Below are 17,270 nucleotides of genomic sequence, written 5' to 3' on the forward strand. Positions count from 1 at the left end.
CTTTGTGGATTTGAAAGACATGTTCCAATATGCCCCTTTCCTTTATATCCGATATAAGTAATGCATTAACATAATAATTAGACCGACTTAAACTTTATTGACATTTGCAACTTTTTTGAGGGTCCAACAGGGGATGTCTGCAGGGATGTCAATAAGTATTTGTACGCACACACACGTCCAAACAAAGCCAAATTAAAACAGAGTTGTATTGCACTTCGAAAGTCCTAAAACAGCCAGATATCTTCCAATCAATAGGATGAAAAGTCCCGTGTTTTTTTTTTTCAGCGTATGAAATCAGCACTGTGGTCTCGCTTTTGAGCAGCAGCGCCCTCTGTTGCTTCAACTCCTGCCCTGCACTGTACGACAGCAGAAGCAGCACCAGTCTATCTTTTTTGCAAAGAATATTTCTAAATTGGGGCTTTATGTGAAACACCAGCTGTAAAAGATGCATAAATGTTTCTTTGACAACTTTATACTATAAATGATGAAAGGAGTCACTGACCATTTGGAGCATGATGTGAAGCATGCTCGCTCTGCAGCACCTGTTCTTCCTGTGAGAGATTATAAATCCTCACACTAATGGCAAACTGACTTATACTGTATATTTCTTTTCAAGTCTTCTGACTACTCAAAGCGCTTTCACACCGCAGGTCACACCTACACATTCACACCCTGATGCTAGAGGCTGTAAAGTGTAAAGTGACGTAACTAATCCCATTAATACACATTATTGAATGGGATTGTAACCTCACTTTTACTCCAAAGCTTTGAGAACTCTCTTTTCTTAAGTTCCAGCTGATATGGTGGATCACCATTGCTTGCACTAAGGCTACCATTGTTGTATTAAAAAAGTCAAGGGTCGAAGGCATGGGGAGGGACAGAGGCAGGGGACAAATGTAGATGATCATAGGATCGAGTTCAGGTTCCTCGACTCCCAGAAGATTAGTAAGAGCAATCCGTTTATAGTCTGCTGTTCAGGAGCCAAAGGTAAAGAGAGGCTTGGAATCAGGGGAAATCCAGTTAAGGCATCTGCAGACCGCAGCTGGCTGGGACTCAAAGTGTTGGGGTTGAGGATGGATTGATGGCCGACATGCTGATACTGGTATGAAGCTGTGAAGAAATCCTTGAAGCAGCGTGAGGTGGGTGGAGGTTAAATGGTAAATGATGAAACTAGAATGCCTTGAGCTGTTTGTAACCATTTAATGAGCTTATAAAGTAATATATATTTGCAGAATAACCTCTTATACAGACAATGACTGAAATCTACAGGAAGACAATGGCCTGCTGGAGCAGCTTTTACCCTTTGTGTTAGGGGTTATATTTGGAAAGAAAAATACATGGGTATGACAAACTGGTGGGTCGGGAGAAATATGGATCAGTAGCATTTGCTTAAGAATTTAAGAGGAAAGGAGGAAGTTGAATAACAGAACCACATTCATTTGCATCAAATAGGTTAGATTAACTTTTGGGAACCCTATCTGCCTGTGACTGGTTTTCTGTGTTTTGCAATCGTTACTTTTAATTGTATTTACTGCATGCACAACAAAGAATAGGATAATAATTCCTCAACTGCAAAGCCCTTCTTGACCTTGAATTAAAAATGCATGGAGCAGCAAAGACAGTGCAGGGTAGACTAAATATTAAATTAAATACAAAATTAAGATACACAATAAAGTAGAATAAAGATATAGGTATGTGGACAGTGATCAGACTAACACGTGTAAATGAGAAATAAGATTAGTATTAAATAAGACTCATTATGCAATAAAGTCGAGGACATTTTCGAGGATAAGGTCAAAATTTCACAACAATTTCTATGTCGACCAAAATAACTGTTAGCTTCATGGTTAAAAACAAAAATTGTAATTTACAAAACTCATATTATTATAAATAACTGTATGTGTATACAAACCTAGATTATAATATTTAACACACATTACTTAAAGCGTCTATACTCCTTTCTTCTATATAACCTTTAAAAGCGCTTGAACACACTGGAGTCTTGAAAACGACTTCCCGACATGAAATGGTAACCATCCGTTCAGCACTTGAATGAAGATTGCTGTATATTGTTCAAATTTACCATCTTTCTGCCGGACGTAAACGCACCACAGTGAGCGGCCCACCCTCGTATTTTTCTCGTCTCGCCGCCATTTTGCTTTAGTCAAAGTGCGGCTACGGCAGAGAAACGATCCGGGACGCTTTTCTTTCCTACTTTTTAAAAAAAAAGTCTTTTTAAAACCCGGAACTGGTAATGAAAACTGCATACACTGTTTACACATCACAGTAGGCTGTTACACTGTAGTCTCGAGGTGTACAAAGTGAATATATCCGTATTTATAACCGTCTGTACAGCGTTTAGCGCGAAGCTAGCTAGACGGTGCTTTTGTTAGGCCTGTGTTAGCGTGAGTTAAATTACATGTACGTTACGAAACTATTAAGTTATAATGTTATGTTTCGATAAAGTGAAAGTATTTTATTTCTACTGATAAAATTAACCAAGTGTGACCATTAAATTTAACGTAACAGCGGTGTTTTATTTCTGCCCGGTGTTATGTCGAATATTGCTACCCTTCGAAATGTGCTACCACGCGGCTCTTACACAATAAGAGTACCGAAACTTGCTCCATATACTCTAAAAAATGCATATTGAGTGAATAGTAAACCAAATTATTGTATTTTGTGGTGGTAATATTATGTGATATGAGATACGTCTGCTATCTTTTTGCGCGATGGTAACATTTTCGTCAAGGTAGCACATCTCGACATAACACCTGTATCTCCACAGCTGTTTTTAGGGCCACTTTTTTGTTTTCAATATGTAAGTATGTGATTGATTTATCGACTGTTTTGGTTTAGATGCTTGTTCCAGAGCTGAATCATACATTGAAGGTGACCTTTACGTTTTGTTCTTTAACAAAAAAACAAAAACATTTCCTATGATGGACAATCTTAAGATTTTAACATAAACTCGTTATGTGGTTACGGGCCCAGGATACATACTTAAATCATCTAAGGCAGAGAATCAATACTTAGTTTCTCTTAAAGCTATTTTCTCAATGTAAGATGGAAGCCAAAGTTGTTCTTCAGGGCTGCATGTTAACAACACGTAAACAACTCAGGCCTGGACCTGTGACAATGGAAATAGTTATTTTTGATCCGGGATAAAGAGATGCTTATCATGCTCACATGGTTTGATAATCAGGTGTAGTGACAGTCACTGTCCACCTCTCTGGGTCTCTTACAGCCTCATCCTAGTTAAGCATTGGCTCATTATGGAAGCCATATTTGTCTCATGATTCTGTGTCTCTGTGTGGAAAATGTCTCCTGCTGTATTTGTGCACATCTGTCTGTCTCCTAATAACCCTTTTCAGCTCTCCGGGGAGTGTTTTTTTTTTTTGATTGATTTGTAGGTTTTAATCCATCCTCTTGGGCCTTTTCGGGGGATCCCTGGATACTGGATAGCTCCCCCTCCCCTCTGTTGAGAATACATTGGCAGAAGATTTTTTTTTTTTGTCTTCAGCATTGGTAACCAACAGCTGAGAATCCCTAGAAGCCCGAATATCCTGCCCAGTTTTTTTTCTTCTGCCACCAAGTGTGCAAAAATGCCTGCGAGCCCAAGAAGAAGCTGAGGATTTTCTTTCCACCCACCACCCCCTTGTTCCTCCCCTTTTTGCCCAACCAGTTATAGCATTTTTGGATCTATATTTTTCTTTTTCTTCTCTGGCTGTCAATGTCCCCGTATTCATTTTTTCCTTTGGTTAAACCAATGATTAAAAAAATATAAGTTAAAAAAAAAAAAAGGACTTTCAACTATCACTAATGCTTAGCAGTCATGGCGGAGATAAAGATGTCTCAGAGAGTCTCAGAAAAGGGATGTCGTAGGAAGACAAGTGTCTCTGGGCGACCCATCCCCCTTTTCCTCTTATCTCATGGATCAAGTGTTCCTTCAGGACTCGATACCACCGAGAAGCCACCCTACCAGCACTGCGCTCAAGAGGGAGACGACTTCTCAGCCACCTCAGGTAAAGGTGGCACCATGCTACAACTACAACCGGCTGGTTGGCATACACTACACTCTCACTTAGAGATTACAAATATTTATAAAGGTTCACTGGCTACGAGTTGCTTACGCTTTATTTCATGCCAACATTTCTTCTTGACATGTCTCGGATATCGTTGTTTAGGGATTTTTGATAATTTCCCTCAGCGACTCTCGGTAAAGAGACCTTAACTTGGAGTCATCTGATGATACAAGAGTGTTTCAACACTTAAAATGACAAAGCTTCCTCTTTTACACGCACAACATGTCACAGTTTCTCTTCACCAGATATAAAAAAAAACCTAAAGTTTCAGCAATTCATTCTGTTGTGTAAGAAACCGAGAAAGAAGTTCTGACAGGTTTCTTGGTGTAAGCTTTAAATGTTTAGATGTGTCTGTGATTAAAGTGATGATGAAATAGGAGTCTGGTTTTCTGTTTTTTTGACTTGTTGCTGTGCTCTTCGCCGTCAGGGAGAGTCCTGTTGGCCCTGAAGAGACCCAGCTGTTGGATCTGAAGACCAAAACCTCATCACCTTCGCCACTGAAGACTCGTACCAGCCTTAACATGAACAACAATGGAGACGACTGCTACTTCTTTTACTATTCCAACTGCAGCAAAGTAAGCTTGAGTCTCAAACTCGCATATTCAAACATTGTGAAACCAAGCAGTATCTGACTGTTTTATAATCTGTCCTGCAGGGAGACAGCTGCCCCTTTAGACACTGTGAGGCAGCTATGGGCAACGAGACCGTCTGTAACCTCTGGCAGGAGGGACGCTGCTTCCGTACTGTCTGCAAGTTTCGCCACATGGAGATCACAGTAAGCAAAAAATACATTTTGTTGACTTGAGGAAACGCAGAGTATATCCCCTTCTAGCTTTGCCCATTTGAGGCTGTTTGTGCCTTAAATGACCATTAACGGAGGGTAGATGAAAGTCTCCCTGTAAACCTGGGCCAGGAGCTCCACTCCTGACTCTGGACCTGTCGGGAGAAACACTCGATGCACTCTTAAGGCGATCACATAACAAGCATACTAGTCAGAAAGCTTCATTTACTGTAAAAACCCAGTTTATAGGACAAACTTGTAATACTTGATTATTTTCATCTAAAAAGTTGTCTCTGTCCTATTTATCGATGTGACCAATATACCAGAATAAAATGCTGAGACTTGCCATCATTACCGAGAGTGCAGCCACCACAATCACACATGGACGCAATTGTTTTTTACCCCAGCAAACCATGTCGGCTGCGATCAAAACGATCTTAAATATAAAACATGCAGTTATAAGCAACAGAGCAGAATCAGTTGTCATAGAGACGGGACAGACAAGCGCACAAACGCTTTATGCAAGAGCTCCTGAGCGCACAGCCAGCGATTTTTCTGCCCGGAGAAAACTCGAGGTGGACACACACATACCTTAAAAACGGCTTCCGTTTGTGGAAAGAGACCTCATTGAGATGTGATGAGCCTATTGCCTTCTTGCATTTTGTTACATGTTTAATTTGATTTCTTTCATCCAAACAGAAAAACCGAAAGGAGATTTCTTGTTATTGGGAGAACCAAATGGCCGGCTGCCAGAAGCCACACTGTGCCTTCTTCCACGAGAAGCCCCGCTACATCGATGGCATGTTAGTCCCAGCAGATAAAAGTGAGTGTGGGTTTTTTTCTTCTAAAGATTAAGACCATTTTACTCCCACTGTATGAAAGACAGAACTTATCATTTATGCCATTCTTCAAGGTCAAATCAAGAGTGAGGAGCTGCCGCAGGAGGAACCAGCGCCCGCACCAGCTGCTCCTCTTCCCACTGCGGCTGCAAACCCTCAGCTTAGAGGCGTCATCAAGACAGAAGCTCAGGAGCCAGTGCCGAGCCCCACTCACCCACCAGTGGTGATTAATCCTGCAGACGATGACGAGGATGAAGATGGTGAGCTGGATTTGATCTCCTCTTTGCCTCGTCTAGTCCTCACCGTGAGAGAGGATGTGCCCACTCATGCTTGTTAATGTTTTTACAGACCAGTTCTCAGAGGAGGGAGAGGACGGCAAAGTCGGCCCTTCTCCTAGAAAACTACAGAAATCAGGTGAGACTCCGTTCAGAGAAAACGTTTTTAGAACATGAGTCTTCATTATCTGTGGCCAGAACAGTTCTCCTTCTCAAATCCTGTGTGAGATTTTGAGGAATAAACGTGTGTTTGTGTGTGTGGGTCATGTTGTGTGCGTTCAGGCGACTCGCTGAACTTTGGAGTGAGCACCCTGGAGGAGATCCGGCTGAGGAAGGCACTGAAGGCCAGCATGAAGAGAGCCGGTTACCCGATCCAGACTGCCGACGCCTCGACCAACGGAGAGAAAGAAAACATCCGCTCGCTTTTCCATCCATCCATCTTTGAGCCGAGACACGGTAAAGACAAGAAAGCAATCCCATTGTTTCAGCACGTTTGATATCCAGCTCGGCACCCTTCCTCAGATTCTACTTACTTAGTCAGTTTCATTTTATAGAAGTGTTGGTGACTGAGGTTGACAAACAACTATTTTCATTCATGATTTTCCCGCCGATCACTTTCATGCTCAGTCTAAAATCTCCCAGAGTCCAACATGATGCTCTAAAATAACTTCTTTAGTCCACCCAGCAGTCCCAACCCCGGATCACTTCTACGTACATGACACCATAAATGAAAAAGAAAAGCAGCATATCCTCAAATATGAGAAAAAACGTTCTGCTTAAATATGACTGAAATAAAGAACATATGGTCAAATAGTTGCTGATTCTCCTTCAAGCGACTTCTTGACTTTAATATAGATAAATCCAGAAGTCTTTGATGCCAGCTAGACAGTTACCTAGTCTGCTGCTGCTGCTTGTGTTTACGACAGCAGTACTTTGTTTTTAAGTGAAGAAAGTCATTGCTGTACTTCTCTTACCTTGTGCTTGTTCCCCAACTAGACGCGCTTGTCTTTGAAGAAACGGGGAGGCCAAGAGGCAGCGTGGCCGAAAGGCTCGGAAGGAAGATGTCCAACACGGGTACATTTACTGCTCGTACATTCCTTTGTTGATAAATCTCTAAATGCTTTCGAGCACAGATTAAAATATGAACTGTCCTTGCTGTAGATTCGAGGCGTGAAGAAGGCGTCTCACTGAAGAGGAGTCTGGCCGAGCGTCTGGGCAGAGTTGTAGAAGAAGAAGATTCCTTGATGCCCCCTAAGAAGGGTGAGTGGCCTTTCTCTCTCGACCGTGCTGATAATACATTAACGATGAGATATGTACACAAGCAGAGAGTTGCTTTGATTTGGTTCATCATTTATAGAGGTTAAAATGTTGTTTGTTTCTGCAGCTTTGAAGCCCGTTAAGGAGCGACTTGGATTGTCTGCTGGGTCTGTTTCACCCTCTCACCCAGGTAAGAAGACTGAAGAACATGACATGTGGAAGTACTCCATTATTTCATCTTTAAAGACATGAATCATAACCATTAGCTGATGCATTTTTTATTTCCCCCGCAACTGATAAAGCTGAGACCAACACAGAGCCTAAGAAAGCTCCTGAGCAGATCCGCATCAAAACTCTGGAGCAGATCAAACAGGAGAAGGCGGCAAAGTCTCAGAACCAGAAAGACGACCCTTCTTCAAATGACGCTCCAGAACCCAGCGTTACAAAAAACACCGCTACCAAACCCACCAGGGGCGGCAGGCGAGCCATCACCGTCAAAGACGACTGCATCAGCGAGGTCAAGACGTTCTCTGAGATCCTCCGAGCCAAGAAGAAGAGGCAGGAGGAGGAGCAGCAGGAGCAGAGCCCCAGCCCCAAGAAGACGAGGAACACTGCTGAGAAAGCTCCAGCAAAGAGCCGGGACGCAGATGGGCCCGGTCCTGATGTTACAGACATGGGGGAGGTTAGAGTTAAGACCCTGGAGGAGATCCGCAGAGAAAAGGCAGCAAGGATGCAGACTCAGCAGACGACAGAAACTGAAAACAAGAAGAGCTCTGACTCTGAGGAGAACGGAGCCAAGAAGCCTCGTCTGATGCGCATAAAGAAACCTGCTGCTTCTGAAAGTAAGACGCCACTTCCTCTCCGGCCTCCTATTTGTCCTTAACAGATTGAATCATGTTTTGAATCTGTGTGTCCTCCTTATACAAAGATGTTATTATAAATGTGTCATGTTTGGCCGTATGATTTCCTGAATGTGAAAAGATCAGATCCAATCAAAAAAGTTCATCACTTTCCAAGGTTTATTTTTTAACCTTTTTGTGCCTTTTTTATTAGAGAGATAGGACAGTGGGTAGAGTTAAAAATCAGAGAGAGAGAGTGGGGAATGACATGCTGCAATGGAGCCTCAGGTTTAACCCTTGCTGTCTGCTTTGAGGACTGTAGCCTCTGTACATGAGTCGTGCAAACCAACCACTAGCCCACTATTTTAGAGGAAGCAAATGTCAAACATGGAATAAGCCAACGTATGTGTGACATGTTAAACAAAAGCAACCTTTATTTGACAGTTTGAACACAAAAAACATAGAAGGCAGTTCATTATGAAATTAATGATACAATAAACTAATATAATAAATATTACGATGAGCTAGGACGGTGGATAGAGTCAGAAACCAGGGAGAGAGAGATGGGGGGAATGACATGCTGGAAAAGAGCTACAAGTCAGATTTGAACCCGGGCAGCTCGCTTGGAGGGCTACAGTCTCCGTACATGGGGCATGCATAACAACCACTAGGCTCACCAGCGCGCCCAAAAGTTCAGTTCAGTTTATTGCCATTTGTAGCATAAAAACCACATTGGAAAACATTTGCAAGAGGTAGACGGTACAATTGGACAAGGAGTGAATGCTTTATTGAAGTACTCACTTTGATAACACTTTGGTGTCTTTAGTCTTTTAACATTTTCTTTATCCACCACTGGACTCTACTTTGTGCTTGAACTGTGAAACACAGAATTATGTAGTTGAAGTAGTTAAAAAGAATTTTTTTTAGGATTTATGGGGTTAAAGTAAAATCAGGAACACGATAGTTCATGTCAGCAGTGGGGCATACTAACTGTTTTTTCATATTGAACTCAGCAGGCATTAACGGCGCTGCAGAGACGACTCCTGAAGTGACAGAGAAGCCCCAAAAATCTCGAGCTGCTGCTCCTGAGGTGAGGACTCTTAAGATACTGCAGTTTGTATTCTTGTGCCAACACAATGTGTCTGGACTAATCGAGTGTTCCCCTGTATTTCTAGGCCAACGGTGTCAGTGTCAAGGTGAAGACCTTCGAGGAGATCATGCAGGAGAAACGCCTTCGTAAGCTGGAGATGGAGGAGCAGGCTAAAAACTCTGCCGAAGCAGAACCCTCACAGAAACCGACCCCCGAGGAACCGCTAAAGAGGAAGAGTCCTGCAAGAGTCAGTTTTAAATCAACCGGCTCTTCATCACCTTCTTCCACCTCCCAAGTCCCTGATACAACCACCTCCACCCAGAAGCTCCCTGTGCGTAAGCTGATCCCGTTCAAATCCAAGGCTGCTTCCCCTCCAAACAGCACGACCGGTGCACGAGGAGCCGTCGTTACCTCAGTCCCTGCGACGCAGAGCTCTCCTCCACCAGAGACAGATTCCCGCTCACAGAGCCCCAGCAGCTCCAGGGAGGTCCCGGACCAAAACACAAGGACCCCAATCACACTGTCACCAACCAAACAGGCCAGAGCAGCTCCTCGAGGTGCTGCTGCAGAGGAGAAAACACTGAACAGTAACAAGAAGACGACTCCAGAACACACTGCAGACACCAGAGGTACTTCAGCTTTAATTATGACATCATCTGATTTTACACGCCATGTTTCTATTGGAGCAAAAGACAACCCACATACTTAGACATCCTCGTGTGTCTAACAAATCCTGCTTATAGGAGAGACAAAACAATGTCATTAAAGCCTTGTTTCTCTTCCAGTGAGGCCCAAACTGAACGTGAAGCCGTCTGTGGTGAAGCCTGCAGTGCAGGTGAAACCCGGCCAGAAGAGGAAGGCAGCAGAGCGGTCTGCGGTGGCTGCTGTTAAACCTCTAAACAGCGCCTCCTCAGTGCAGGAGGAGTCACTTCAGGAGAAAGACAAACAGGTGGGTTAGCAGGTCGGGTCAGGAGTTATGATTTTATTTGTCCTTTGTCTTCCTGGAGCAGGTGCCAAGACCGTGTCTGCAGTTTTATTTATATATTGTCCTCTAATGGACCTGGTGTCTTTTTATGTTTTGCATGGAGCTAATTGACCTCAAGTTAAATAAATTGCTGTTACTGACCTCCAGTTTCCTTTTCTTGATTGTCAGGTGTCCCCGTCCTCCAGTGCAGACGCTCTGCTGAGCTCAGCTGTCCCCAGTTGCCCCAGCAACCTGCTGGACTCGGTCTGCAGCTCCAGCCCGCTGACAGAAGATCTCCAGACAGTCCCCGTTTTCTCACAGAGCCTGGGCCAAGAAAGCAAGTCGAGTGTTCCTGCTGCCAGAGAGGCCTGCACAGTCCCCCAAAGGTAAATGTTCACAGAGAGCTTGAAGCTTAAAGTCGTTATGAAAACACAACCGCGTCACTGTGGGTACAATCAGACTAAACAGAATAATATGTGTATGTAGCCATGCCCTAAAAAAGGAGAGTGTAAATGGATGCCGTGTTTCTCTGTCTCTTCATAACTAACAAGCCCGTGTTCCTTTCAGCCCGGTCCTGAAGACGCCCGCTCAGCCAAAGTCCCGGAGACTGAGCGCAGCTGCATCCCGCTCTGCCTCCGCCTCTTCTTCTTCTGCTGCCGCCGCCGCCTCCTCTTCTGCGTTTGACGACTTTGACGAGCTGATCAGCGAGTTCACAGACGACCACATGGAGGGAGACATGGACCCTGCCATCGGAGAGGACGACCTGCTGCAGGAACTGTCAGAGATGATTGACAGCTGAGGAGCTCACCCCCCCCATACACACACACACACACACACTGGACTTGTGACTTTATTTCTAAAGACTTGATCCCAATTCAACTTTACTTAAGTTTTAGGTTTATATTTGTTCATGTTTGTCACCTTCTCTCTGTTTTTCATGAGATCATCTGATGGACTTTTTATTCTGTAGGGGAGTTTATTTTTTCTTCAGATCGTGTCCGATCATGATCACGCTCAAACGTATCGGGTTCTGAGGAAGAGAAAAGTGAAAGAAGCTCTGGTGGAGACGGATGTTGGGAAAATCATCCGTAGTTCAAAGATGTAAATCGTTGGGGAATGATGAATGTGTTGTCATAGAGAGAGAGAGAGAGATATCTGTATACTGTGTATGCAAAGGAAAGAGCGATCAAAATGTAGAAATAATGAATACTGCTGCACTCGTGGTAAACCCCCCCCCCCCCCCACCTTCTTGTGTTTTTATGCGTCTGCCCAGCTGTTTTATCAGATTATGACTTTTAATTTAATGAGTTTTATTCCTACTATGACCCTGTTAACGAAACCTTTTTCCAAATTCATCAGTCGTCTTTTAGTTTGGACGTTCTTATCGATCAGTTGTCTGTGGTTTATAGATTTCCCACTTGTGTCCGTCAGCTGTTTTTTATAATGTTCGACTACCTTGTTGTGTTTTACATTCTTGGATTCAGTTGAGCGCACCTTGAAACAAACCAGTCTTGTCTTTTGTTGACGAACACCTCAGGGACAGTTTCTGATCTTTCTATGATTAACAAACACTGTTACGCTGTCTTCACTTCTCCTTTCATATTCAGTGTCACTCTGGGTCTGAAAAAAAAAAAGATCAGCTTGTGTTTTTTGGTGTAAATATGTGTGTGCTCTGTCTCCACCCTTTCCCCTTAAAATCTTACTGTTCAAAGTGATGTGTACAAACGATGGTGTAAATAAAGAATACTTTTAATGACCTGCAGGATGAATGATTGATGATTTCAATTATTACTCAGTCAGTCAGGACTGTTGCTGCGTTCATGTGCTCCTCGGATGGTCCCGGTTTCAGAGTTGGGAAGTCGTTCTTCCGACTTCAGTGTGTTCACTTGGAATGACGATCTGTGGAATGTCACTATTTTAAGTTATATTTTAGCAAAATTTGATGTGCAATATGTGAAATAAAAAGTATATTAACATTAACAAAACATATTTTGCCCCCCCCCCCATATTTGATGACGATTATGACATGAAGTCAGCAAGGAGTGCCCCAAATTTTTTCCCGAGTTTCCGACTTGAGCAGGCGTTCATTTGCATTTTACAACTCAGAAACTATTTTTTCCAATTTGTCCGACACCACATGAATGCACCATTTGTGTAAGGTGAGAATATGAAACATGCAGCGACTTGTCCTGCAGAACTCATGCAAAACTCACTATTTGTATTTATTTAATTACACACACAAAAAACAACAGAATGCAATTTAAAAAGTATGAGAGCAAGTGGACAATTTAATTTTAGTAAACAGGAAACCATTACATAATTATACATGGGAAAATGTACAAACTACACCTTTTGAAAATGATCACAAAGTAGATTGACAATGTGAAAAATGGTGATGAAAAATGAAAAAATTATGCTGGATTTGGGATTTTGGGGGAAATATGCTGTTTTTCAGTGCTCCTAAACTCATTCCAGTGTTTGGGGAAAATATCTTAAATACACACAATGAAGGCCAATTAAATAATACAGTGATGAACTATACATGAACACCTCTGTTCACATGCTTGACAGTGTGTATCATGGTGATCTGAGATTTATTAAACTGTGGATTTCCTACTCATCATTGTACTTTTGTCAGCCAGGTCTCCCTTGAAAGAGATATCTCTCTGATCTCAGTGGGACCAACCTGGCTAAATAAAGGTGAAATAAATCAAAATAATCAACAAGTTCTTTATTAAAGTAGTTAAATGTGTAATTCATGGTCAATCTGGGATCTTTTTCATATTGTAGTGATTGATGGTGATTCATTGATTGATTTGTTGTGTATACTCCCGGCCAGCAGGGGGCGGCACACAGTAAAAGTCAACCTTCAACGCCGGTACGCTTCCACTTCCGGGTCGGTGGATGTAAACAGAAGGACGTTCCGCCTCTGGAGACAGCAGCAGCAGCAGTAAGGGCAGAAAACATGACCAAACTGGAGCTGCTGAACGTGTTTCTGAACGACCGGCTGACGGCGGCGGCCCAGGAGATCTTCCGCGCCGTCAAAGACACGGTGGCCGAATATCAGAGCGAAATCCTGCGTTCAAAGGAGGAGAACGAGCGGCTCAGACGGCTGCTCAACGTCGCCGTCCAAAGGCTCCTGCTGCAGACAGGTGAGGGCTGTCTGTTCACTCAGGTGATAGGTGTCAGGCCGGATATCACTCGAGATAAAAACATTTTAAATGGGACTTCTCTCCCGGGTGTGAGTGTAATGATTTTCTGTCTAACAAGGGGACGCTGTGCTGTCGTCTCATTACATGGACAGGTGTTCGTTTTAAACGAGTGACCGTGTTAACCGGTGACTTTCAGCCGAATGTGTCGGTGAGTCAAGTTAAGTTTTTAATCATCTACACATCTGATAAATATTTCTTCACAACGTAGAAGTTTACAAAGAGGCATTCGCGATGACGCTGAACTTTTCGACAGCAGTTGTAACTATGACAACCACTGACGAATTCGGCGGACCGTCACCAGATAGCACGGTCACTTTTTAAACCGAAACACCAACGATAGACTTGGTACATAACAAAGCTCTCAGTTTGTTAGGAACAACATTTATCATTTTGGTGTGTGTGTGTGTGTGTGTGTGTGTGTGTGTGTGGGGTGTGTGGGGTGTGTGTGTGTGTGTGGTGTGTGGTGTGTGTGTGTGGTGTGTGTGTGGTGTGTGTGTGGTGTGTGTGTGTGTGTTAACATTTTATAGCTGCTGTGAGATACTTTTCCAAAACTACTATTAGGATGGAAAAATATTACTTTTCAACAACTTAATAGTTTAATTTAGCGAACATAATTTTAATCTTACTATATATCTTTCAATTCTAAACGTATTGTGTACTTTAAAAAAAAAATACAGAGCATATTTAGCTAACTTTTTGTTCATCTCTCATGGACAGAGTGATTAAAAAAAAGTGATAATGACTGAAATTAAAGAAGAAGTGACAGTCTGAACAGATGGATAAACTAGAGGTCAGACATCAGTACACAGGGATGTTTTCATGAATAAAAACTACACTACCCCTACTAAAATTCTTGTTTCTACTTAAGTTTTTAACATTTTCATAATTTATTCCTTTAAAAGTCTTCGTAATTTCCTTAACCAGCCGCTCACTGAGGTGGGAATAAAGCATTTCTTTGGCTTTTTCTTCAGCTGTGAATGAGATGTACGGGTGTCCCCCAGTACTACAGTGCAGTTTAATGTGATTCTGATGAGTTTTAGACAACGTTGGAGCCCCTCATGAGAGCTAAGACAGACAAAATGTTTGTTCAATTTCGCAGTACATCATAGAAATCTATTTTAGACCTGATATTGTATTATAAAGTCTGATAATGGTGTCTGTCATATCGCTGATGAGCGTGGTTAAATCTGCAGATTTTTGAATGGAGTTTGTATTAGAGTAAGTCCATTTTATTCATCCATGATACAAACATTGTTACAGTATGTTTGTCATGGCATGATTGTGATTTGTGCTGTTTCAGAACCTCACTCTGCCCTTCCTCAAGAGGACGTTCAGCCGTGTGAGTCTGAGTGGAGGAACAGCGTGGAGCTGCTACCACAGATTAAAGAAGAGCCCAAAACTAGAAACCTTCAAACCGACTGTTCACAAGAAGCAAGAGACCCGGAGGAAGGAAACTGTAGTCACATCGAGCCGCTGCAGAGGTCACAAACTCCACCCGCCCAGACTGTGTGTAGCCGAGTAAGTGTCTCTCCACCTTCAGTAGCATCCCAGGAGATTAAAGCAGAGGAAGAGAGCAGGAAACAGCAGCCAGCACACAGCTTACCGCCCCCCGTGACTGTTTATTCAAACTGCAGAGCGGCTGAGAGCGCCGCAAAGAGTCAGCGGACTCAGAGAACAGACCATCAGCTTAAAGGGTCATTCCGCTCAAATGGGAAACAGAGCTCATCCTTGCTCGCGATTAAGAACGTGAGATCTCTGAGGCCGCCCCCGCCTCGCTCCTCTCTCCCGAGCCAGAGCATGCAGAGGTGGCACAGCTGCAAAGAGTGCGGGAAGGGCTTCAGCTTCGCCTGCCAGCTGGAGGTGCACATGCGCTGGCACACCAAGGAGAAGCCGTACAGCTGCGCCGTGTGCCGGAAGAGCTTCACCACGGTCAGCATGCTGAAGAGACACCACCGCATCCACACAGGGGAGAAACCCTTCAGCTGCCACGTCTGCGGGAAATGCTTCAACCAGTCGGCGCACCTCAACACGCACTTCAGGCTCCACCTGAGAGAGAGGGCCGGCTGGAGCCGAGCGGCGCTCTCCAAGTGAAAACATACCAAACCCCCGACGATGTGTAAACTCAGAAATACTAAAGACATCAGGTTCAAACAGTGTTCAGTTATTGTGTTTGACAGTGTGTGTTGAATGTTGTGCAATAAAGTGTGGTACTTGAAGATTTCTTATTCTCTGAGTGTTTTACGTAGAGTTGTAGTCAAGACCACACTAACTGAGACCAAGACATACCTGAGACCAGAGTGCTCAGAGACCGAGACAAGACATTAAGGGATCCAGACCGAGTCTAGACCAAGACATTTAGGGATCGATACCAAGTCAAGACCAAGACATTTAGGGATCCAGACTGAGTCAAGACCAAGACATTTAGGGATCCAGACCGAGTCAAGACCAAGACATTTAGGGATAGAGACCGAGTCAAGACCAAGACATTTAGGGATCCCGACCGAGTCAAGACCAAGACATTTAGGGATCGATACCGAGTCAAGACCAAGACATTTAGGGATCGATACCGAGTCAAGACCAAGACATTTAGGGATCGATACCGAGTCAAGACCAAGACATTTAGGGATCCAGACCGAGTCAAGACCAAGACATTTAGGGATCGATACCGAGTCAAGACCAAGACATTTAGGGATCCAGACCGAGTCAAGACCAAGACATTTAGGGATCGATACCGAGTCAAGACCAAGACATTTAGGGATCCAGACCGAGTCAAGACCAAGACATTTAGGGATCCAGACCGAGTCAAGACCAAGACATTTAGGGATCCAGACCGAGTCAAGACCAAGACATTTAGGGATCGAGACCGAGTCAAGACCAAGACATTTAGGGATCCAGACCGAGTGAAGACCAAGACATTAAGGGATCCAGACCGAATCAAGACCAAGACATTTAGGGATCAAGACCAAGTCAAGACCAAGACATTTAGGGATCCAGACCGAGTCAAGACCAAGACATTTAGGGATCCAGACCGAGTCAAGACCAAGACATTTAGGGATCCAGACCGAGTCAAGACTAAGGCATTTAGGGATCCAGACCGAGTCAAGACCAAGGCAGGGCAACAAAAAGACAAGAACAAGACCAAAAGTATCACAGAAAAATCATCATCTTGTTTGTGTGTCACTCACTTAGACCGTAACACCGGGATGGTCCTGTCCGTAATCGGGGGATAAAAATCTGTTTATAATGGATTTAAAATGACACGTTTTAGAAAAGGGGGCGTTTTCCTTCTAATCACCGCAATGAGGTGGAAAAATAGCCTGTCAATGGTGGTCTTGACCGGTCATGAGTCCGCCCAGTCTGAGATTGAGAAAAGACTGAATTAAAAAATGCTTTTGATTCCGAGGTGAGGCCGAGACCTTCCAGATGAGGTCTCGGGACCGAAAAGTGGTCTTGAGTACTACAACAAAATACTCAGTCTTGAGTATTGGTATGTGCCTCTTTGTTTATGGCTTTTCTATTACTGTTATTTATTGATTCGAGTGGAAGCAGCTGAATGTTTGACAGCACTGTGTGTCCAAGATAAATTTCTGCGAGGGGACAATAAAGTGTAGTATCGTATCGTAACACAAGTTTAACGCTCTCAAATTAATTATAAGAATGAAACTGGAACATTTTGTCTGACAACTTGATCTCAAAGGAGTCAAAGAAAAATGCTAGTGTGGAACATCGAGCTCTGAGGTGCAGCTCTGCAGCGACCAGAATGACAAACAGCATCAGAAAGGTCAAATATGAAAGTTTTCTTGCCCCTCTCTTTTCTTTGCCACAAATCACCCCAATTCAATCCACAACCTCCCTAATACGATTGTTCATACCCCCCCCCCCCCACCCCATGGAAAAAACCCACAAAATGTACTCTTAAAACAACATA

General features: G+C 43.4%; 2 protein-coding genes and 1 non-coding gene across 3 annotated transcripts; all 3 read left to right on the forward strand.

Annotated features, from left to right (window-relative positions):
* The first annotated feature begins 2,157 nt into the window (after window positions 1–2,157).
* On the forward strand, window positions 2,158–11,887 carry zc3h11a (zinc finger CCCH-type containing 11A). Its single transcript, XM_061041585.1, has 16 exons — window positions 2,158–4,025; window positions 4,513–4,660; window positions 4,741–4,860; window positions 5,566–5,689; window positions 5,780–5,965; window positions 6,054–6,119; window positions 6,263–6,436; window positions 6,977–7,054; window positions 7,142–7,240; window positions 7,365–7,427; window positions 7,540–8,079; window positions 9,093–9,166; window positions 9,252–9,795; window positions 9,952–10,115; window positions 10,320–10,516; window positions 10,698–11,887. Exons 2-16 carry the CDS (start codon window positions 4,607–4,609, stop codon window positions 10,927–10,929), a joined length of 2,715 nt encoding a protein of 904 aa, XP_060897568.1. The 5' UTR covers window positions 2,158–4,025; window positions 4,513–4,606; the 3' UTR covers window positions 10,930–11,887.
* Window positions 4,920–5,039, forward strand: LOC132978279 (small nucleolar RNA SNORA26). Its single transcript, XR_009673893.1, has one exon. It is a non-coding gene; the product is annotated as a small nucleolar RNA SNORA26 (small nucleolar RNA).
* Window positions 11,888–13,031: 1,144 nt separating the features above from the next.
* On the forward strand, window positions 13,032–15,558 carry LOC132977126 (zinc finger protein 45-like). Its single transcript, XM_061041537.1, has 2 exons — window positions 13,032–13,282; window positions 14,643–15,558. Exons 1-2 carry the CDS (start codon window positions 13,096–13,098, stop codon window positions 15,431–15,433), a joined length of 978 nt encoding a protein of 325 aa, XP_060897520.1. The 5' UTR covers window positions 13,032–13,095; the 3' UTR covers window positions 15,434–15,558.
* Window positions 15,559–17,270: the final 1,712 nt, after the last annotated feature.

This window comes from Labrus mixtus, chromosome 7 (genome assembly GCF_963584025.1).
Source record: "Labrus mixtus chromosome 7, fLabMix1.1, whole genome shotgun sequence".
Taxonomy (NCBI): Eukaryota; Metazoa; Chordata; class Actinopteri; order Labriformes; family Labridae; genus Labrus; species Labrus mixtus.